The sequence below is a fragment of the Symsagittifera roscoffensis genome, chromosome 4 (genome assembly GCF_963678635.1).
Source record: "Symsagittifera roscoffensis chromosome 4, txSymRosc1.1, whole genome shotgun sequence".
Classification (NCBI taxonomy): domain Eukaryota; kingdom Metazoa; phylum Xenacoelomorpha; order Acoela; family Convolutidae; genus Symsagittifera; species Symsagittifera roscoffensis.
Genome location: NC_087065.1, coordinates 11,950,402 through 11,972,539, shown reverse-complemented (window position 1 = coordinate 11,972,539; position 22,138 = coordinate 11,950,402). Strand labels below are relative to the sequence as shown.

The following is a 22,138-nucleotide window of genomic DNA, read 5'->3' as shown; positions in this document are numbered from 1 at the left end:
GCCAATTATGAATCCAGTGAGAGTGATTTGAGCTGCACGAAAACTTTCAAATTTTTATTCTGGGTGTCGAGACAGTGTCGGAATAATTTTTATTTCGACCACTTATTTCGAGCGAATAGTGAATCGAAAAAATGTTTATAATGCTATCGCTCCCATTTGCCCTAATCGACTGCAAATTAGCCGAAACAATAAATAATCATGAACCTAAGGCTAGACCCCCCCCCTTTCATCCAAAAATAAAAATGAAAAAGAAATTTAACAAAATAATATATTACATTGCTTTGATTATGCACTTTTTATATACAAATTCACACTATCGACACTTTAATTACATATTGTGCATTGCTTTCTGGCTAGTCAAACGCGCGATTAGTTTCTTCAAAAGTCACTATCGTCTAATTGATCATGATTCCTGCCCTTGCATTCTCAACCTTCTTTTTGTATCCTGTGCACTTCATCGAAAGTTCACTGTGCCGGCTTCGCAATTCGGCTAGTCTCTGCTTCAAATCGGAACTCTCCGAATATTTTTCTTCGTAGTCCCGAAGCAGCGTCTCGTTTCCTAGCAGTCCGCACTGTCGGTTCAATTCTTGATTCTCGTTTCTCAGCTTGTCTCTATTTTGCTTTATTCGGGTCAGTGAGTCACGTTTCTGAGAACAAGTGACAGTAAGTTTGACTATGAATCTCAAAAATGGGCAATCAATTCGGTAGTCTACATATTAAAAGACGGTCGGCAGAAGCCTCTGCAAAAAACCTACAAGCAGCCAAAGGCAAATTCAGAAGCCTAGCAAAGCGTTTGAATGTGAGCATAAACATGACCTATCAGCAAATAAGCTTAAAAATTCACCTGTGCAACTTGCACGTCCAGTTCCTTTAGTTGCTGGCTGAGTTGTCCATTCTCCTGTTGAATGTACTGTAGTTTCTCTGAAACAACGTCACTTTATCTTTTATAGCCAGTGGATGGATAGAGAGAATGAATAACCTGCAGTTTCACTTGATTCGATTCAAAAGAATGCTTAAACAACAAGTTTTTTTCGATGTCTGATTCGGTGATTTTCTTGTGTTATTTTCTCGAGGTCAGTTCACAAATCGTTTAAAAAAGTTTGCCTATAAACAAGTTTACATCATGATATGTCGCGTCTACGCATTAACTAATAAAAGGGGAATTCGCCACAGAAAAAAAATTACAATTAGCCAATTGGAGTTCAGGATTTAAAACGTATATCCAAAATCGCCGTAACTCTCCAAAAACTCTTTAAATCACAAAAATTCTCCCACTTACGCCCATCGTCAAAACAATCCATCTTTAATCACACAGGTGACTTCTTACCCTTGAGATGTGTGAGGACCTCGACAGTGTTGGTGATCTTTTTCCTCAGTTTGCTCAACTCCTCATTCCTTTCCTCTATCTTTTCATTGTACGTCTGGTTCTCAATCTTCAGCTGCTCAAAGTCGATCAGGTGCAGACCCTCTGCCAACTCCTCCTGAAAATAGACCAGTCGCCTTTTTAATCCTATAAACATTTTTCGCTGTTCTTAACATCATCTTCAGATCTGAAAAACATTCTTAATTGAGTACCTTGCAATTTACGTTCTTCAAGCTAATGTTTCAAAATTCGTTAAGATGATTTTCCACGTTTCAGAAGTTATAATAATTTCTTCGGGAAGGAAAAACTCGTGAAGAATGATATCATATAAGAGCCCTTTCGGCCGTATTTCGAACGACTTTTTCATTGCCGTGGTTCGAAAATTTTCAAAAAACTGTCCCAGTACGGAGAAAAAAAATCGATTGAAAATAAGTTCTGGACTAATTTCGAGCGATTAAGCGATCAAGTAAAGCGATGATAACGTTTGTTAAAGTATTCATTTTGGTTTTTCTAAATGAAAACTAGTTTTGGAAGCTTCATGCAGCGCCTCCTTGGCAATCATTTTCTTAAAAAAGGGTGGCGCTTATGTCATTTAAGTAGTAGCACTTCACTTCTTATACTTGCCTTCTGCTTCAACTGTTTTTCTCTCTTCTGCAGTCTGTTTTTCAGTTTGATGTTCTCCAGCCTCACGGCTTTCACCTCCTGGTCTTTCTTCTGCTCATTCGAGATGTACATCTCTATCTCCTTAAACATACTATACACTGCACCACTTTAGCAGTAATCGGCCAAACATCCACCGTTGCACCACATAGTAGTAATGAGTTTACAAATTTAATGTACCAATGAGCAGCCAATTCAGAATCCACGAAAAGAATTTTAAAAGAAAACGACTTAAAAGTCATGTGGGTAAAGTTTTCCTGGTCTGCGATTTTTTCATGGTCACAATTGAATTTGAGGTGCAGAAATGCTGAGAAAATTCCTTCAATTTTTAGTTAGTTTTGGCGTTCAAAGCTTAAATACCTCATTTTGACGATTTGACTGGTTCATTTGTAAAAGTTATATGTAACCACAAGCTATTTTCCGATTCAACTCCACTCTCCTTCAAAGGAGGTCTGTTAAGGGTAATTGGTTACAACCAAAATAAACTATCGTCCTGCCAATGTCCACAGTATCACATCACAAACTGACCTCCTTCTGGAGTGGCTTGCCAGTTCTGGAGTTGATGGCCTTCTGAGCGATCTGCCGCCTCTTCTCCACAAACTCAGCCGCCATCCTGTCCAACTCCCCCTCCTTCTGCTCACACGTGTGCTTAATAGTCGCTATCTCTGTCTCATAGTTCTCCTTACTCTCACGCTGTTTACTCTGCAGCTCCTCAAGATTCGCTAAAGCACATCGACAACGATCAACTCGACCAGAGCTAAAAATTTCTGTTCATCTCCGTCACGAAAACATACAAAAAATGTTAAAATCTGAAGAATGTCGAATAAAATGAATTAGAGATGTCATTGGTCTTGTCTTTTAATCAACAGCCCTTTTCTGATTCATAGGATAAAAACAAAATATTCAACACGTTCTTAGACCACTTAGGTAGTATTGTTGATGCTCATGTTCGGGAAAAAACAATCGCAGTACGTGCAAAGCGAGTTCCATATTTTAATGGTCATTGTAAAACTATGGAAAGAAAAAAGCGTCAACTTGAACGTAATTATCGCAAAACCAAATCAGCGCAAGACTTGGAAAACTATAAGAACTTTGTTAATTAAAATAAAGAATTTTTCAATCTAAACAGCGTGACCAAAATTTTCCAAGATAATGACGTATAAACTTGATTCCACGCATTGAAGAGTTTAACTTCAACAAATATTTCGACTTAAAAAAACTTGGCCAATGACTTTGCATCATTTTTTGTAAATAAAATTAAACAGATACTAAGAGAAGTCAAAGTAAACTATATACTTTAGTAGAATTGCTCAACCGATCTTCAATGAAGAGTGAGTTCCCGGAAAGTCTAAAGTCTGGAACTATCTTTCCACTTCTGAAAGATAGTAAATTCGATGCTGGAGATTTTGGGCAACTATCGCCCAGTTAGAGAAAAAAATAACGCCAAGCAGTTAGTTGAGTACATATATCTCAGTAACACTTATTTAAAGCTGCAGACTGCACATACATGTTGAAGGTCAACAGAAACAGCTACTATGTCAGCAAAATTGCCCGGTTTTTGGATTCAAACCAGAAATTTTTGTTACTATACATTGGTCCAAGAGCAGCGTTTTACACGGTTTACAAAACGGTAATTTTACAGATTTTGGAGCAAGGTTAACCATTGGAAGAGCAGTCAAATCATATCTCAAAGTTATTTAGAAAATAAAAAACTGATACCATCAGTGCATGGAGTTCAGAAAAAGTATCGAGTAGCCTTTCTATGGCGATGATGGTGAAATGACTTTCTTGCTGAGTAGCGACATACATTTTGCTAAAATAAATGAAATGTGCAAAAAAAACTGCGCCAGATTTTGCCAAACTAAGTCTCAAAATGAATGAAGATAAAAAGAGATATCTTTCAGATGAAGAGGTCGATGGCGATGTCTATCAATACATGGGCGAGTGTTTTCTGATTAGAGATGAAATTGAATTATTGAGACTCTACATTGGTTGCAATATGACGTATGAACACCAAATTAACAATTTAAGCCGTTTTCTTTACCTACAACTTAGAAAGCTGTATTCGGTTGGATCATTTTACAGGCATCAAAAACCGGAAAAACTTTTGCTTTTATCGCAACTTTATCAAAATTGGATGATGCCAACTTTTATTAATGTTTAGCGAAAACAAGTTCCTTAATATAAATGTACAGGCTATTTCATATGTACTTTTCATCCTTTAATGTTTTATCTTCAACCAAGGAGTACTTGGACAACATTTAGACAATAAATACGAGTGTTCGACTCACTCATGAAGCTGAGGTATCTCTGCTCTAGGTCACTCACACTCCTGTCCACCTGGTCACCTCCCCTGGCAGTGGCCCCTCCCCCGGCCGGTCCCCCCTCCTCGGTCCTCTTGCGTCGGAAGTACTCGGAAAGTTTGTTCTGCAGAGTCGTGTTCTCCTGCACTAGTCCTTCTCTGTCTTTCATAGCTTGCTAAATTTTTTTAAAAAAACTTAGTCCCAGAGAAAACTAGAGATAAAGATGTGTAATACAATCAGAAACAAAACCCTGACTGACCTGGTAGAATTCGATGAGGGATTCCCTGTCGGGTACTTTTTCCGTCAGCGAGAACTCCTCGTCCATCTCACCGTCCTCCTCTCCGACGTCCCTCAACGCAGAGCCAGCAACATCTTCGTCTGCTTTAAAAGAAAAAGATTCATTTGTAGTCAACTCATTTAGCCCCGGCCCTCTCCACTTTAGGGCCATCCTGGGGTAGAGTGTCATCCATTTCGTCGAAGCTATTCCCACCTTGGGAAGGCGGATGCCATTGGTAAAACCACCGACCGTGACCGAAGTGGGATTCATACCAACAACGTAAGTGTTAAGAGTCGCGCAGCTTATTCACTCGGTCGCACAGCTTCAATGGTTCTCACAGGATTTTAATTTGTCTATACTATCTTCCTGACTTCACAGTTCTCTAACAAAAACTTTGAACTACTTATCAATCAGTTTGTTATGATGGTAGTTTTATTTAAATCTTCACGAAATTGAACATGACAAGTAAAATATCATTCCTACTAAATCAAACTAAGTTATTAACGGCAAAAAGCCTTGTAGTCGCTTGCAACACCCTTGCTAATCATAAGGGTAAAAAGTCTTAAAAGCGGCAATTATTTCATATTTAGTACTTTGACTCGCCTTTAGCGCCCATATCCGTGGGTGACCTGGTGTCTATGCGTTCTGGTGGACCCTCCGGCACCTCAGACAGTATCTCCGACGTCTCCTGCTGAAGCACGTTCGCATTGCTAGCGTCTTGATCCTCCGAGATGGCGTCCATGCCCGTTTGCTTAGGAGAAGCAGTTCCTTCAGGATGCGATACTTTCTCAGCCTCTTCTGCCGCTGCTTCTTTCACTTCAACACTTGCATTGTCCGCCTTAAACGCAGCCAGCTTTCAAATCACTTAGTAATGATTTCATGATGTCAGTCTATCCTTAAGCACACAGATATTGTAAATTATGCAAAGCTTTTCATTAGGATGGAGTTTCAGAAAACAAATCTGAGAGAGAAATTGAGAAACGAGAGGAAAAGAAAGTAAAAAGAAGTCGAGTTTTACGTACTTCATCAGCAGGTGGCTCCTCTTCACCTAAACAACAAACACAACCTCATTTAACTTTCATTTTAGCTTGTTGATAATTTCATGTCACTCAATCGAATACTTAAATGGTTCAATTTTTTCGAAAATTCAAAACATCGTAGACATTAATGTTTCTACAATCTTGTGTCATACATTATTTTACTTTAAGAAATCTGTGTACTTAACAAGACGGAGTTCAGATATTAAAAAACCTGACACGGGTTTTAAAAACGGAATAAGGCGCTCGAATTATGGATAATGGAAATCAAGACTAGGAGATAAAATTAACTATGGCCAGATTTTGCATTTGTAGACATGAAAACAATTTTCCCACCTTCAGTTTGTCCCTCGTCTTCTTCATTAGGTTTGCTCATGTCCTCACTGGCCATAGTCTCCACGAAGCCCTTCGACTCAGTCGTGGCCCCAGTCGTCTCCCCCTCCCCCTCGACTACTTCCGCCGATTCTCCGTCGTCCCCTTTCTCCGCCTCACCTCCTTCACTCTCTTTCTCTCCTTCGGCTGACTCCTCTTTCGGCTCTTCCTTGCCCTCGCCGGGTGTCTCAGCTGCTTCGACTGGAGGCTCCGCCTCTTTTACTGCTTCTGTAAAATAACCTAGTTACAGTTATATATTGCCAAGTTCAAACTAAGAGTTATCAAAATGAAATCAAGAATCTAATAGTAAGCCTTATTTAACTCGAATCCATCAACCAATATGAATAGACTATACTACGAATTTATGATCCTAGTAAAAATCTCACTGAAAGAAAACTATGGCCTCCTCTAAACAGCTTCAATGCTTAAAATAAGATTTAATTATATAAAATCCATTTTGAAAACTTTTCTGATCGTAACTACGCCAGTTATTAAACCCATACCAAGATTTTACTTAGAAAACCTCAAAATTTGAATAATTATTACACAGAAGCGAAGTTGCACTTCGCATACACAAGCAAAAATTTGACCGATAACGCTACTGGGAAAAACTGAATGAGTAAAACAGTCGTATAAAATTTCACAGTTATGAGTCTTTATAATTGCTAAGTGACGCAAGCCAATTATGACGCATTAACAGTACCAGTCAATTTGAAAAAAAAAAGAAATTTACCAACTAACATTCCTCAATTTATAGAGCGGACGCATTTTAACTAGTGTAAAAAACGTTCACTAAAAACATCCGACCCTACCCAGGCTCAAACCCTCTTTTTTGTTGCGGGTCTTTTTCCCTACCTCTACACTACAGATCCATTATGCGTTGAAGCATTAGTGCTGTTTGTAATATAATAGTCTGTGTTAATATCCATAGCATTGGCTGTTTTTAATAGCTGGTTATTGATCAAAATGAACACATTTTGTCGCAACAATATTTGCTTTGCTTGTGTAAAAAATTAACACATTATTTTTGACCAATTTAGGTGTTAAAAACTAGGTGTTTTTTGGCCAGAAAAGCTATCAAAAAATATTTATTCCCAAAAAAAAAAAAAAAACCTAGGATTCAATCATAGTCTACAAACGAAAAAAAAATCATTCTGGACATTTATCCATTCTGTTAGTGTACATTTGGCGAAGAAGATAAAATATTCATCATGATGAACTTTGACTGGAACCTTGTTCATCCCCTGTCTTGGTCTCCTCCTCTGTGGCGTCAATTACTGGTTCTGATACTGCAGCTGCTGCTTCATTATCGCCTCCTTCCTCCTCTTCTGTGATCGTGTCTGGTCTATTCTCAGATTCATCTGCCATTTGTTTTATCTTTAAGTTAAACAGCATATGAAGAATTTCAACGACAAAAACGTCAAGGACATAAAACAAATAGGCGAAGCTGCGCTCAGCAAACACTTGCGGGAACACGACCAAAAAGCAGCTCAATCAAGTGAAATAAGAAAAAGTAGAAATAGGCCTCGAATTAGCTATAACTCAGCTACGTGTCGGCTTCGAATCTGGACCTAGCAACTTTGAGTATCACGCAGTAACCACTCAGCCACGGATGCTTAAAATAGCTAAGATGCTTAAACTAGCCACCAAAACCCGAAATCGAGCTTTTTATCATTGTACTGCTGTTTCTGAAATCGAGCTTTTTGAAATTTCTGAAATCGAGCTTTTTATCATTGTACTCAGGGGCGGATCTAGGATTTTCTCGAGGGGGGGGGGCGGATTTTCAAAAAACTTTCGAAAATTTTGATGACCTTTTTTTAGGTCGACCAAATTGATTTTTCGAGCTCTCCCAAAGCATTGTTTTGCCTCAATTTTGGCAAAATTTCCTGCGCCGCAGGCAAATTTTTGAAAAACAGTAAAAAAAGCCGTTTTTGGGCACTTTTTGAAAAATTTTGACTAAACAATCGCGTTTTTTTGGCGCGCGCTCCCCCTTACAAAATAGTTAATATTGGCGCCAAAGGCGCCCTTAGAAAAATTTTAGGGTCGGTAGGCCAAAAATGGATTTATTAAAAAGTATCAAAGGGGGGACCCTTTGGGTCGGCAGGGGGTCGAATCCCTGAGGGGGGGGCGTCCGCCCCCCCCCACCTAAATCCGCCCCTGATTGTACTGCTGTTTGAAACAAATAACTTTTTTCGGTTCATTTGATGAATTAAAAATACATCAGTTGTGTTAACTTTTTTACTAATCAAATGTCAAAGCGCATATGATATTATACAGCTACCGCAGCCTAACGATTCAAAACTGCCACCAAAAGTTGCACTTTTTTGCGATTTAGTTTGGAAATAAAGAAATTTCATACTAATACACTTTCCTTCGCAAGTTTAATGAACCAAATTTTCTACCACATTGATTCGTTTCTTCTTAGATTTTACAAAAGGTATTTTTCAGACTTCAAGTTTCATATGATAGCAATTATTGGGTTATTGGGTAAATAGTCAATTTTGTTTGATCTGAAATGTTAAGATTCGATAGCTTTGAAAAAGACGACAAATTAATTAACTTATTTTTGCAGCTGAAAGCGTCAGTTAGAAAACTTTTCAACGTATAATGCCAAATTTTTGCCAATCCTGGTCTTCTATCCTCGGAGGTGCATACAACTTAGAAACGTTGTATCTATCAAGCAATCCTAATCAAACTGCAGTTTCAGTATCACAATAGTGGTTGAAAATTAGCTCATCGCTTCTCATTTCCGATATCTTCGAAAACAATGAGCTACAACAGTTTTGGCAATTTGCAAATGATTTATCGAATAATGAAGCGTCTCGTGGTTATTGGGATGCAGCTATCTTATTCAAACTTCAAAAATTGAATCCAAAATTGCGATCCATTCGGTACATCCAGCGAACTTCTTCCTCAGTCTGCGATCTATCCAAGACTATAAACTACCGCCCAATACGGAACATTTTTAAGGAGCGATGACCTGATAGAGCATGGCATTTATGACACCTAACGTATGTTTGTCTTGAAGTCTTTGCATGAAGTCATCGACTCGTTCCCAATCTTCATAACAAAAACAGGTCACTAAATACTGAAGCCTTGATTGAGTCTCGGGTAAACTTCCCAGAAAATCTTGTAAACAAAACTGTTTGGAAAGCCGAAGATGATAGACTCCAACTTTGAACTTAGCTGACAGAAAAACTACTCACTCTTCCAGAGTCATAGCTCATAAAATAAACCTTGCACAAGAGCAGTCCATTAAGTCAGTCATCCATACAAGATAATTGAATTTTAGATACAACCAAAAAGTCATTAGTTAATGGTAGAAAAAAAATTGAAAAGATTGCAAATAAATCGTTGAATATCAATATTTCACGCATTTCATTCTCTTGATGTTGTGGCCCTTCTCTGCCACGCATTGTGGATTCCGTTAACACACAGAGAACTTTCTCGGTGACATGTTCTGGCAGAAAAATCGTTTTCTCGCTCATCGAACTCATGAACACTAATATCTGAAACAAACTCTAGTTGATCAAACAACAGCAAGCAACAAAATTTTGACCTATCTTTTTCTAAATGACTAACAAAACTACAATTACTCTGACCATTTACTATAAAAAAAAATGAAAAAGAAAAGATGACAAACAATTTTTTCTCAATTTTCCCTGCAGATTTGAAGTATCTATCTTAAAAATAAAATATTAATTTCACAACAAAGTAGAAGTAAAAACTGATGCAATTAGTTTATAACATTGAAGCGTTTGCCTAGAATTAACTAACGCAGGAGGACGAATAAGATATAAGATCTACTTGATTGTAACAAAATTGTGAACACGTGTTACTTAACTTAGGGACTGTCGATAATCAACCAGTCAGCTATGATTTGAAAAAATACTAAAACAATAACTATACGTCGGGAAACGATGCCAACTCGGCCAATACCGTTGCTTTATTTTCTATTTTATTGATTTCGTCTGCACTGAGAGTATCTCCGTTCTTTTTACGTTCTTCCAGTTTGGTTATTTGTCCCAGTTTTTTCTTCAAGTTCCGAACTTGCTTCCGGACATCTTCGGGGACATCGTTTGCACTCTTGGCCGACCCTGGTTTATTGCTCGAAACATTCTTGGTTCCACTCTTTTTGGCAGCAGGTGGCGCGTTGGCTACCGGTGCGACAACAACGTTTCGTCCAGAGACAGTTGCTGCAGCTTTGATTGGGCCAGCTGATTGCGTTTTCCCTTTGGGAACAGTCTGCCAGCTTGTATCAACGGGTGGTGACGGAAGCTGTTCCTCGTTGAATATATCACTCGGGTAGCTTAGAGCAGCCACATTTTTGACTTCTGGAGCAGGCGCAGGTGGAACTTTAGCTGCCTTTTTCGTAACGCTTTTCTCTTTGGCGTCACCACTTCCTTCTTTCTCTTTAATATTTAGCTTATCCAAGTCTTTCTGAAGCCGCTCTTTTTCTTTCTTTTTGGCTCTTTTCTGAGCACTTTTGCTTTTCGGAATACCGTCATCTCCTCCGTCAATAAACACAGCTCCCGGGATTTCTTTCCTCGGAGGCGAAACATCGTGCAATCCTTTCATATGATGAACATCAAATGGTTTGATACTTGGCGCTACGTATCTGGGTACTTCATCTTGTGGAACATATCCGTCCTTGATCTTTCGCTCCGGTCTCCATGATCCATCACTGCGTTGAGATGCAGGTAGGTACAGCTCTCCGTCTGTTTTTCTGATGGCATTCGGATGGTCCCCACTAACTATCGCAGTGCTGGCCATTACTTCATCTGAAGCCAAAGCAAATCTATTTTAGAACACATACTGTAGCCGCTTACGGTTGGAGCAAATTGTAGAAAAAAAATTACACAACTGCATGTAAAAGTCAGACAACTCAACCTCTTCTGCTCAACCTAAGAAGTTACTAGCTTCGATGCTCTCAGGTTGTCGAGATACCTGTTTTTTGGCAAGCGTGATGTGATCTGAAGCCCAATTCGACAAAAAACATCAAACGCTCAAAGGCCAAATCAAGAGATGAATAATCCAAAGACTAAATAAACAAAATCTGATTGGCTGAAAAGATTTCGCAACTAAAACTGACACTCATTCACAAGTTTGACTGCAACTAGCAGCGTACATTCTTTGTGCAAATAGAAGAAACAAGTTCAGCCGTTTCTTTCGGCCCTGCCTTAGCGCAAGTGGATCTCGATGGACAGGTTCCTTGAGCCAATCCTTTACCGTCATACTGAGCCAAATCACAGATAGATAAGTATTCGCGCTTAAAAATCAGCTGTCATGTTGATGTTTTGTATTCCCAGTAATACTCGAGGGCATAATCATCATTTTTCTCTTTTGTTAGAAGATAGTCCATATGTTTCGACATTTTGCACAATCGCAGCATGGCTGCCATGAAAACAAACTGCTGTTTGAAAATCGTTCGTTGGCGTCTTTCCACATGAGGGCTAAGATCAGTTTTTTAAGGCCTTTTGGATTTCGAAAACTCACGTGTGCATCAATTCGGTTCGCAACTTTGGCTGTAAGAAAAACAACGTCAATCAATTATATAACTAGCACTGCTTCGTAACTAGCACCAATAAAATATTTTGAAACTCGAGACTCCCCCCCCCCCCCCACCCCGATACAAACATTCACGCAAAGGTACCGAGCTATAATAATCAGCCAAATACGGCAAACAAAAAGTAAAACAAAAATATAATGATGCAGAAATGGAGTTACTTTATTTTCAATCAACAAAAATTCAAACAAAAATCTGTCTGGTTGCTGTGATAAATTTACATAGATGCGAATCAGAGCCACTCAAGATAGCATTGCAAACATAGCATTGCAAGCTACCAAAAAAAAACAACAAAGACTTCGAAATTTTGTCTAGAATGATGCCCTATTTGAGGAAAATACGCCCAGAAACAAAAACGCTGGCGTTGAATAAGTCTTCACTAACATTCATCGAGCGGCAACTAAGCCAATAAAAGCTTTGTACACTCTCGTTGAGACGAAAGCAAAACGTTTTCAGGAAAAACGTTTTGAAAACTCACGAAATTTGACGCCGCTCCTCCACCCTCCGGAAAGACAAAGATGAAAACATAAATTCTACTCTTCTGACGACGTAAAATCAAGTCACTGAGCCAAAACAACGAGGTGAAACAATTGAAGCGAATATCTCTTTTAACCAAAAAAAAAATACAAAAAAGATTTAAATTTACAATTACAGGAATAAATAATTTTATCACTAACAACGGAAAATTGCTTTCAGCTTAAGAAACAGTGATGTGGCAATTAAACCGACAACGCATAAGCAGAGAAACAAAGGCCGAAAATTAATTTGGAACGGATTATTTCGTTTGAAAAAAAACTAGTCCTGACCAGATTCGAGCCCAGGACCTTACTCCAGGCACAGTCGTTACCTCTAGACCAAATGTTCCAGAAATTTGTACTTATTTCATCAAATGATTCAACTGATTTTGTTAAAAAATGTTATTCCGAACACAGTCTATATTCCAATTTGATGACGTTTGCTTGTCACAAGCGTAATTAAAATTAGTTGCAAATTATATATGAGGACGATGTCAACCCGATCGAGCAGGCTCCATGTCAGTAGACTGATATCTCAAAAAAATGTGCCGTTCCACCATTGGAATTGAACCCAAACGCTCGCGTGAGGCATTTTAGAGTCCGGCAATTGTTTATTATTGGAGCTAGCTTTCTGATAAATACTCTGAAGTGCGTACCATACCGAATTTGACGACAGTTGTTCGTAAAAACCTACAGCATCGGTGGACTAAGCTTCAATCGGAACAACAAGAACCCACTGAAGATTCTACAGAACCATCTCACAGGACGGGGTGTGCTTAACATAAAATTCAAGATAGTTACCTGGCGCGTCATTATTAACAATATGATGTGTTTAAAATGTCCAATTCAAACGTTTTCTTACAATTTGTGCATCATCAGGATTAGATTTTTTAAACTATTTTTACAGAACGATCAAAAATCTTGAAAAAGGGACAAACATAAAAAAGCTCATAAAATTACTGAGTCAACCAAAATTATATAACTGTAATTACTTAAAATTACGTAATCTTTAATAACATTTTCCTATAAATTTTCAGATTTTTTAGTTTTCTGTTCGTAATGTTTCATTCCCCCGGATTGGCACAGTCGAACCTGCCGATGAACGTCAAAAAGAACGGAGAGATAACGACGTTATCTCCGGGAGAGTACAGAATTAGAGGCCTGTTGCCCAGAGACTGTGAGAGACTTTAAACACACATTTTAGCTGCTGTAATGCCCTAACGTATTTAATTTACTCCAATATTGTTTAGCAATTCAGTACATGAGCAGTAAGAGTTGAGGACAGGGTCAATCCATCTCTAATGGATTTAATATATAACTGTCACTAAAAACATTAAATTATGGTTTTCTAGACGCGTTTTTAAAAGTAACACGTTGTCTGGGGATCTGAGACCCAGCTATGTGATTATTTTCGCAAGTAAGCGAAGGCTGATCAAAATTCGTTTGGCCGATGGCCTAAAAATGGTAACATAGGGTAGGTCAAGACGGTGAAAAACGAGTCAGCCAGTCGTCAATAGGTGCTTTTTCTACGCTCCATCAATGTGTAATGTCTGGGCGAATGTTACATAAATTCTTATAACATTTCGTACTGGGAATATTTCCGAGTCTGAACTGTCAGTTTGATGAATTTTAGCCATGTTACACATGGACCATAATTTCAGAAATTAAGTTTTATAAACTTTAGCCACGTTTAAACCTGGACTATAGTTTAGCGTTGAAACAAAAATCTCGAAACTACAACAAAAATCTCGAAAAAGAACAAAAATTACACTGCAACTAGAGCTTAGAAGGATTGTTGTCAATACTCAAGAAACACCAGGACAGAATCGAGACAATCTTGTACACGGGGAGAAAATCCCTTGCTGACATCTTCCGAGAGCTGCGGAACTGAAATTGCAGATCATTATCTGACAGGCTCAACAAAATTCCATACCGAGCTGCAAAAGCAAGGAGGTCAACGTTTTAGCAAACCTCGGAGAAAACCATCCATCGCTGGCACTTGGCGCCCATCTTACAACTATTTGCAGGAACAGTGGTGGTCCTTTATAAGACTTGATGGTGACAGAGGATATCATCAAAAATCAGGAAAAAGGAGTCAAAGAAGAAGAACAGAAACAAGGAGTCGAAGAAGACGAAGAAGTTAATAAGTCAAAGAGTGAGCGCCAGTGAGAGAAGAATTGTCAACCGGAAATCATTTAGAAGTAATTTCTATTTAGTTCTGTACTTCGTAGATAGTAACTTCGTTAGTTCTGGCTAGATAGTAAATGAACTTACTTAAACATACATATTGTGAGAACCTCGCATTGGTGATCTTCAGTTGTTAAAAGGGGCCGCAGTGAGGATTCATCTAGATTGACTCTTTCCTTTTATTTCAAACTATTTTCCCTGCAATTAAATATGCCTGAAAAACCGAGAAACCAAGCAGTTAAATTCCCTTGCGGGAAATGTAAGAATGATTGCAAAGATTAATCGTTTTCCTGTTTCAAGTGCGGTGACTGGTATCTAGCTGGTGATTGCTCAAGAGCTGCATCAACCATCTAGCGCGCCATGCAGAAATCACCTGGTTTATTATGGTTTTGTAAAATATGTGTAAAAATAAATGTTTCTGAATGTTGCATCTCTTTTATAGATGTCACAAATACTAGCGTTCAACGCACCTTCGGTGCTTCGAAATTTTTCGACAACTCATGAAAAAACGCACATATTGGAAACAACATCTGCAAACTTTTAGTGTACTCTGACTGCACCCAATTACAGGGTTGGTAATTTCGAAATTTTTCAATTCCCATTTTAAAAGCGGCATCCTGAAAACTTAAAGGGCCTCTGGAGAAATTTGGAGGCCAGATTTGCAACCACTGGGAGTCCCTGAGAGCACCCTACTATAGGGTTAGGAATCCAAAATTTTGTGAATTTTTTTAAACCTAAGTTTCCCGAAAAAAAAAACTGAAAAAACGTCTTATCACGGAAACTAAAAGGATTTGAGCATTCATTTTAGGAGGCAAGATTTGAGACGCCTGTGTGTACGCTGACAAAAAGGTTGTATCTTCATCAAGTTAGTAGTTTCAAATTTTTTGAATTTCTTTGTTGATCAGTTCTTTGAGAAACTTTGAAAAAATCAAAAAACGTCACATCTCGGAAACTAAAAGAATTTGAGCAGTCGCGTTTAGCAGTCGCAAGTGGCAAGATTTGCAATTCTTTAGAGTACCCTGATAACACCGAACTATAGCGGATGGAATTTCAAATTTTGAAAAATAATTAATTTAAACTTTGAAAAAATCACAAAAAACGTCACATCTCGAAAACTACAAGGATTTGAGCAGTCATACTGGGAGGCAAGATTCGCGATCCTTGATAGTACTCTGACAGCACTCAACTACAGGGTTGGGAATTTCAGCTTTTTAAAGAGTATAAATTAAATTAAGTTTTCTGAAAACTTTTGAAAAAATCACAAAAAACGTCATATCTCGAAAACTACAAAGAATTGAGCAGTCATATTTGGAGGCAAGATTTGTAACTCCTTAGAGTACTCGGACAGCACCCAACTACAGGGTTGGGAACTTCAAGTGTTGTAAATTATTTTGTTAGAAATTTCTGAAAATTTTTGAAAAAATTTCAAAAATCGTCTTATCTCATTAACTAAAATGATTCGGGCATTCAAAATTGGAGGCCAAATTCGCAACCCCTAATTCGATATTGGAATGCTTAATTTAAACTCGGTAAAATAACCACTAACATCAAATGGGAAAATCTAAAAAAAAATCTTAACCATTGCAATATACGATATAGCGTAAACATGCAAAAATAATACGTTGAAAAAGCATAAACATGGCGAGATAGTGAAGCCCGCATTTAAATATATAATAGAATTTCATTTATTTTTAATTTTCAGTATCTGATGATGCTAACACATTATGCGAAAAGCTTTACAATTCATTCTTCAACATTGATCTTGGTTTTCAACACGCATAAAGATAAAGAATGAAAAGCTCGAGCAACAAGAATGTGAACAGGAAGTCTTGAAGAGGCGCAAAATCAATCTGGTACTTTTTATTGTACCCGAAAGCAAACAACAGAACTCAGGAAAACAAGAAAATAATTGCCTTGCAATCTTTACTGACTTTTGCACTCAAGGTCCTAAGCTGTCAGATGACCTTCTCACAGAGGTGGAGACGGTCATCCCTCTAGGAAAGGCCGACAATGAGAACTCGAAAACAAGACCAAAAAAATCGGGTTTTGGTGACAAACTGATTGAAAAGAAACAACCAGTAAAAGATGTTGGTCTGACCATAAACAAAACCCACCTTGGCGTGACTATGCCAAATACAGAATCGGCAAAGCATTGAAATCCTTCTTTCCCCTGCGACGAAGTACTTCTCCGCTGCTATCGATAGAATCAATAACGTTTATAGAGAGCTGTTGTTTGCATTTGAGTGCTGGGAACTACGATGATCTGATTACCAATCAATCGAATCTTTTCACAAGGTACCAATGAGATGGATGTGGAAAGGTTGGATATAGGCTGTTTAAAACAATCGTCCTACCACTGCTATACTTCAAAAAATTGAAAGACTTACAGATGTTCATTAGTTTTTTCAATAAAAAATACAACGTAGAAATTTCAGATGAAATGAAGATTCTTGGTAAAGGCAAAAAATGAAGAGCAATTATCCCGGACTTAATAAACGAGTTGCAGAGATTGAAATTCTGAAAAAGGTTGAATCATTTTGAAATTAACTGGATTCAACAGATCCCATGCGCATTGATTGTATTTGTTTTTGTGAAAACTTTTGTGCAAAACCTAGACCTTTAATCGCACGGCTAATACCTCAGTGACAAATCTACAAAGTCAGAGTAAATATTATAATCAAAATCATAAAAACTTAGAAGGCATATTACAGAAGAAAAATGTGGAAGAAAAACAGAAAAATTAAATGGGGAACTAAATCAATTGGTCGAATTAAAAATTTCGGAAAGCAGGCCTTCAAAGCCCGAAAGCCAAAGGAAAGTATCTCTTCTGAATCATATCTCTACATAACTAGACAAAAACCATTCCAAAAAATTCATAAACTCTAATCATGTAAACGACGACTCTGGAATTGACTTCTGTATTGCAATTATGTTATTTAAGTAAAGTTCGAAAACTTTTTCGGTAGTCAATTGGTTCTTGTCAAACCGGAGAAGTTTTTGGACCATATAGTCAATTTAGCCTAATTGTTGTGATAAACTTATTAAATAGATGAAGCAAAAGTATGACTGCGACTGCTGTGCCCTGATGGAATTGAATGGCGCCCTCTGAGGGATTTTAGAGACAGGTCTGTCAAGTGGCTTTCTGTGGGGAGGTGGGAAACTGGAACTGGCTTGAGGAGTCTGGTGGTGCGCCGCTGGACCTACTGAGCTCGGGTGAGATTGTTCCTTGTTTTTGATTTTTATAATTCGATTTTAAAATTTAAATTAATTTAGTTGTCTTTTTTTTATTTGCTGATTTGTAAAATTTCCACTAACCGCTTATCATGGGTTAGTTCAGTCGCCCTCTACATAACGTTTATGCTGCGTCAAGATGAGGAAAAACAACAAAGAGTGTACAAGCAAAGATTGCTTAAAACCTTCAGGACTCATAAATTGGATTAGATGTGATTGTTGTTCTAGTTGGTATCATATCAGTTGTGTAAATATTTCTCTTAGCGACTCTAAGAAAACCCAATGGTTTCAGTGTTTTTTTAAAAAGAATTAATTCTTTAAAATAACCAAACATTATGTACAAATGTATGTACAAAATACAAATATACAATGATGAAAAGGGAAAGGAAGCTAAGACCAGAAAAAATAAAGGCTCAGAGATTAAAAAAAAATGTCTTCAAGAGAGTCAGTGGGCTTTATTGTCCCAAGAACGGATGCCGCGTTCCCAATCTGAAGTGCTACTGAAATACGCTGTTTTAAGAAAGATGGTGCACGAGTTTCATGGGTGGCATCAGTAAGGCGTCTACCAAGATCACGAATAAACCTGAGGGTGTCACTGCCGCATTCTCCCTGTCTCTCAAAGGCAACTGCCTGGAAAAAATATCCATCTCAGACTAAAGGCTCATATTTCTTCGCTTTCAGATCTTCAGCTTCAGTTGCAGCTTTACCGGCATACAAGTCACCACCATGGAGCCTGGAGGGCGCTAAACCATCTACAACCGTGGCATCCCAGACGAGAGAAGACCCACGAATCCAAGGAATCAAAGATAGTCCATCAGGTCTCTTGAAATCAGTGCGGCTAAGACCCGGTGGTTCCAAAATGGAATGTATTTGAAGAGTGCCAAGTGAATCTTCAATAATTTGATTCAACATAGAGTGCCTGGCGAACCTCCCAGCGCTGCGAGAACAAGACAAACCATGCCAGCCCGAGCGGTCGACTGACTTGCCGCAAACACAGACATGTTCAACGCACAGAAGAGTCCCGAGTCGAAGGCCGACCGAGATTCTGAGTTGAGAATTGGTGAGTTTTAAACCTAGTGACTAAAAGGCAATGCATTCAACCAAGCAGCAGGAAGTTTACCCTGAAAGCACCAAAAACGCTTCCTACCAATGTCATCAAGACTATCAAGAAGTTCGGAAGATAACATTTTGTAGATCGGAGCTGTCCAAGACTTCTGAAGCTCAGGTTGTGATGGCGCATTCTGTAACCCTGTTTTGGATGACCAAGAGGCAAAAGCCAAGGTAATGTCCGCATCATCGCTGATGTCAAACTTACTAAGAATGGTTTGGGTCAGCCTACCAAAACCAATCGCAGACGCAAGAAATGCAGGAAGCGCGAGATGGAAAGCAGACATCAGACCAAGACCACCAGAAGAAGAAGGCAACAGAGACTGCAGCTGGCTGTTAGCATCGAGCCTAACATTGGCACATCGAGAAAGGGCGCTCACAACTAGTTTGTCGTACTCACGAAGAAGATCCTCCTCCTTGAAGCAGCACGCAGTTCGCAAAAAGTACAACAATTTGGGCAGACTCAAACAGTTTCTAAGCAGAAAAAGCGCGTGGTGGCCATCGACGTTTTCGAGAAAGTCACACATGTTGTCGAGTTTTTGTTTTTCCCCAGTAAGAAGTGTCCTTCTTGCTTCTTCGCCTATAGGAGCACCAAGGATGACAAGGTCTTTAAGATCAGTAACTTCAATCTTCGGACAGATTCGATTAAAATCAGATAAAATCGAGGCTTTAAGGTCGTCGTCAGGGCAACCCAGAAAGACAAGTTCGCACTTAGACGAGTTCAGTTCAAGACCAAGGTTTGCAGCAGCCTCGATTTTTTTTGACAAGTCGGCTAAAGCAACTCCAGCTCTGTCGCCCAGGTTCCCATCATCAAGATACCAAAAATTCAGGAGCGAGGAAAGGCGATCGATAATGTCCATGATTAGGTCCGAGAAGAGCGGTGGGCCCTCGGGATCCCCTTGCTGGACGCCAACTTCCGACATAATAACAAAACTCCCGAAAAATAAATAACTCGGAGTTGCGTACGCTAGAGCCGAGTAATTGTAAATTGCCGGTGACTTGACTTCGACGGTGTCCAGTAGTTTTTCTCGCGAGAAGGAGTTGAAAGCATTGCGGAAATCAATCTTGACGATAACAAAATCTTCCGGAAGGTCAGTAGACACCAAAGTTCTCACCGCATGCGCCGCCGCTTCAGCTCCTTTGTTACAGCCGTAGCCGAGCTGCAGATGCCCATATCTCGTCTTGCGATTAGTTTTCTCAGTAATTCCCGCACACTTAGAGACAAGTCGCCGCAAGGTGTTGCCTACAGCGATAGGGCGCACACCACCATCTTTTTTACCGAGCGCAAACAGGTTGGCAGAGAAAAAGTACGGTCTCAAGCATGGAGGAATGTTCCCTGGCGCAACAATGTTCACAAAGTGAGCAAGCCTGGCTAGAAGATTTTTTACCAAGTTCCCCAGTGGCGGGCGAAATGAGGTCCTTCAAAATCTGTGGAGTCAATTTATCGGGACCCCCGGCGGAACCGGAAGGGAAAGAGAGAATGCACTTTTTAACCAGTTGACTTTCAACTTGAAAGGATTCATCAATAAAAACATTATGGGTAGTTTGGTGTTCACTAGTTGGGTGTTTCTTTTTCAGTTTTTTAGTGTTTCCTCATTGATTGGGGAAAGCGTGTCATCCGAAGACGCAATTCGAGCAGCGGCTTTTATGTTTCCGTCATTGATCTTCATGCTGACAGCTTTAGCCCTAACTTCGTTGTCACTGAGCTTCTTATTGGGTTTAGTTGGAACTGAAATAAATTTCAGTGTCCTTTATGCGTTGATGTAAAATCTGTTAATAAAGCAACAATAGGTAATGATTTAGTGCTAGACAATTATGTTAATACAGCCATCTCAAATGTCCGAGTACTCAAGAGAGTACCAAAAGACTCGCGTGTTCCCTTGGCGGAAAGTCTGTCGGACAAAATAAATGACATCGTCTACAATGTAGAAGATGTTACAAAATGGCTTATTTTTTTAACGTCGTTCTTGTTTTTTTTTGGAGCAACCGAAAAGAAGTGGATGCAAACAGACCACAAGCATGAGTTCTTTGATAAATAAAAGAATTCGAGCAAATGACGTGTCACTTCCAAAACCCCATCCCCAAGTTTCAAGCCCGCCTCTGAGTGATCTCGAGCAGAGAATAAAGTTAATAAGTAGTAAGCTCGATGAAGGAAATGTACAGGGAGGAATAAGACTTGCTGCTTCGGATGACAAAATAGCTCCTTTTTCAACTGATAACTATCAAAAATTGTTGTCTAAGCACCCGCAGCGAGCCAAATTTGCAGCTCCAAATCCAGAAAAGTTGGATAGTTTTTTCGTAACCGATTTCGACATATACAATGCGATAATGTCCTTTCCAAACGGATCAGCAGCAGGTCCTGATAAAATAATTCCTCAAATTTTTAAAGATATTGTTAGTAAGTCGAATGGCAGTGCAAGACTTAATTTTCTGAAATCGCTTACTAAGCTGATAAACCTCATTGGAGATTGCAAAATACCCGAACCACTAAGACCTTTCTTTTTTGGCGCAAAGCTTATCGCCCTCATAAAGATAGACGGAGGGTTGAGACCGATTGCCATATGCAACACGCTGAGACGTATCGCGTCTAAATGCGCTGGAAGTAAGGCCCTCTCCGAGCGACAAAATTTTTTCGGAAATGTACAGGTAGGATGCGGTACTAAACGAGGAGCAGAAATAGCTGCGCAGTCGTTTCGAAACCTAATTGAACGCGACGACAATTCAAAATGCACTTTTCTTTTAAAACTAGATTTTAAGAATGCCCTTAACTCTTTAAACAGAGAAAGAATGCTGAATCAAGTTTATTCAATTCGCCCCGAATGGTATAATTACACCCATTGCGCGTATGGTAAACCTAGTTACCTTTTTTACGGAAACTCTGTCATAATGTCAAAAGACGGAACTCAGCAAGGTGATCCTGAAGCCCCACCACTTTTGCGGAAATAATTCATACACTAGTCAAACAGTTGGAGTCGAAAATTAAAATCTGGTATTTAGATGATGGGAATTTAGCCTACCACTATAAGGTAGTACTCCGGGACCTTAAAAACATTCTGAAATCGGAACAAATTTACGGCCTGAGCTTAAACACTGAGAAGTGTGAACTTTGTTTTCTGGGACCGACTACTAGTTCACAGTATAATTCAATTTTAACACAGTTTCGAAAAATATGCCCCAAAATAAAAATAAAAACAAAAGAAGAACTCCTCATTTTAGGATCTCCAACTGGCGAACTTTGCCGAAAAGAATTGCCCGACGAAAAAATTAAGGAGCTTGAAAAAAATCTCGGATGTCATTGACAAACTAGACGCCCATTATGGTTTTTACCTCCTGAAAAATTGCTTTAGCATGCCAAAACTCCTATATTTTTTGCGTTGGAGCCCTTGTTTTTTGCAAAATGATTTTTTGGAACGTTACGATAAATTACTAAGAAATTCGTTATGCAAGGTCACTAACGTGAAAATGGATGATAGCCAGTTTTTACAAGCAGTTCTCCCGGCAGCCAAAGGTGGCTTGGGCG

General features: G+C 39.0%; 4 protein-coding genes across 5 annotated transcripts in view; 2 read left to right on the top strand and 2 right to left on the bottom strand.

Annotated features, from left to right (window-relative positions):
• Positions 1–254: 254 nt before the first annotated feature.
• Positions 255–7,419, bottom strand: LOC134844499 (coiled-coil domain-containing protein 96-like). 2 transcript variants are annotated; one of them, XM_063861204.1, is made up of 11 exons: positions 7,245–7,419; positions 5,977–6,240; positions 5,626–5,651; positions 5,207–5,441; positions 4,586–4,707; positions 4,315–4,501; positions 2,552–2,745; positions 1,988–2,107; positions 1,328–1,481; positions 845–921; positions 255–647 (listed from the first exon to the last, which is right to left on the bottom strand). In XM_063861204.1, exons 1-11 carry the CDS (start codon positions 7,405–7,407, stop codon positions 396–398), a joined length of 1,794 nt encoding a protein of 597 aa, XP_063717274.1. In that variant the 5' UTR covers positions 7,408–7,419; the 3' UTR covers positions 255–395. The 2 variants fall into 2 exon arrangements, with proteins under 2 accessions (XP_063717274.1, XP_063717276.1); XM_063861206.1 differs by having other exon boundaries at positions 4,586–4,704.
• A 2,228-nt stretch (positions 7,420–9,647) lies between these two features.
• Positions 9,648–10,789, bottom strand: LOC134844250 (partner of Y14 and mago-like). Its single transcript, XM_063860841.1, has one exon. The coding sequence runs from the start codon at positions 10,783–10,785 to the stop codon at positions 9,916–9,918; it is 870 nt and encodes a 289-aa protein (XP_063716911.1). The 5' UTR covers positions 10,786–10,789; the 3' UTR covers positions 9,648–9,915.
• Positions 10,790–17,299: 6,510 nt separating this feature from the next.
• LOC134845160 (mucin-19-like) overlaps positions 17,300–22,138 on the top strand; it is a 581,930-nt gene continuing 577,091 nt past the window's right edge. Inside the window, exon 1 of the mRNA XM_063862042.1 lies at positions 17,300–17,331. The gene's annotated coding sequence lies outside the window, so the exon portion shown is untranslated. The remainder of the gene's footprint in view (positions 17,332–22,138) is intronic.
• Positions 17,309–22,138, top strand: part of LOC134845161 (ubiquitin-like-conjugating enzyme ATG3) — a 426,844-nt gene continuing 422,014 nt past the window's right edge. The window contains exon 1 of the mRNA XM_063862043.1: positions 17,309–17,330. The gene's annotated coding sequence lies outside the window, so the exon portion shown is untranslated. The remainder of the gene's footprint in view (positions 17,331–22,138) is intronic.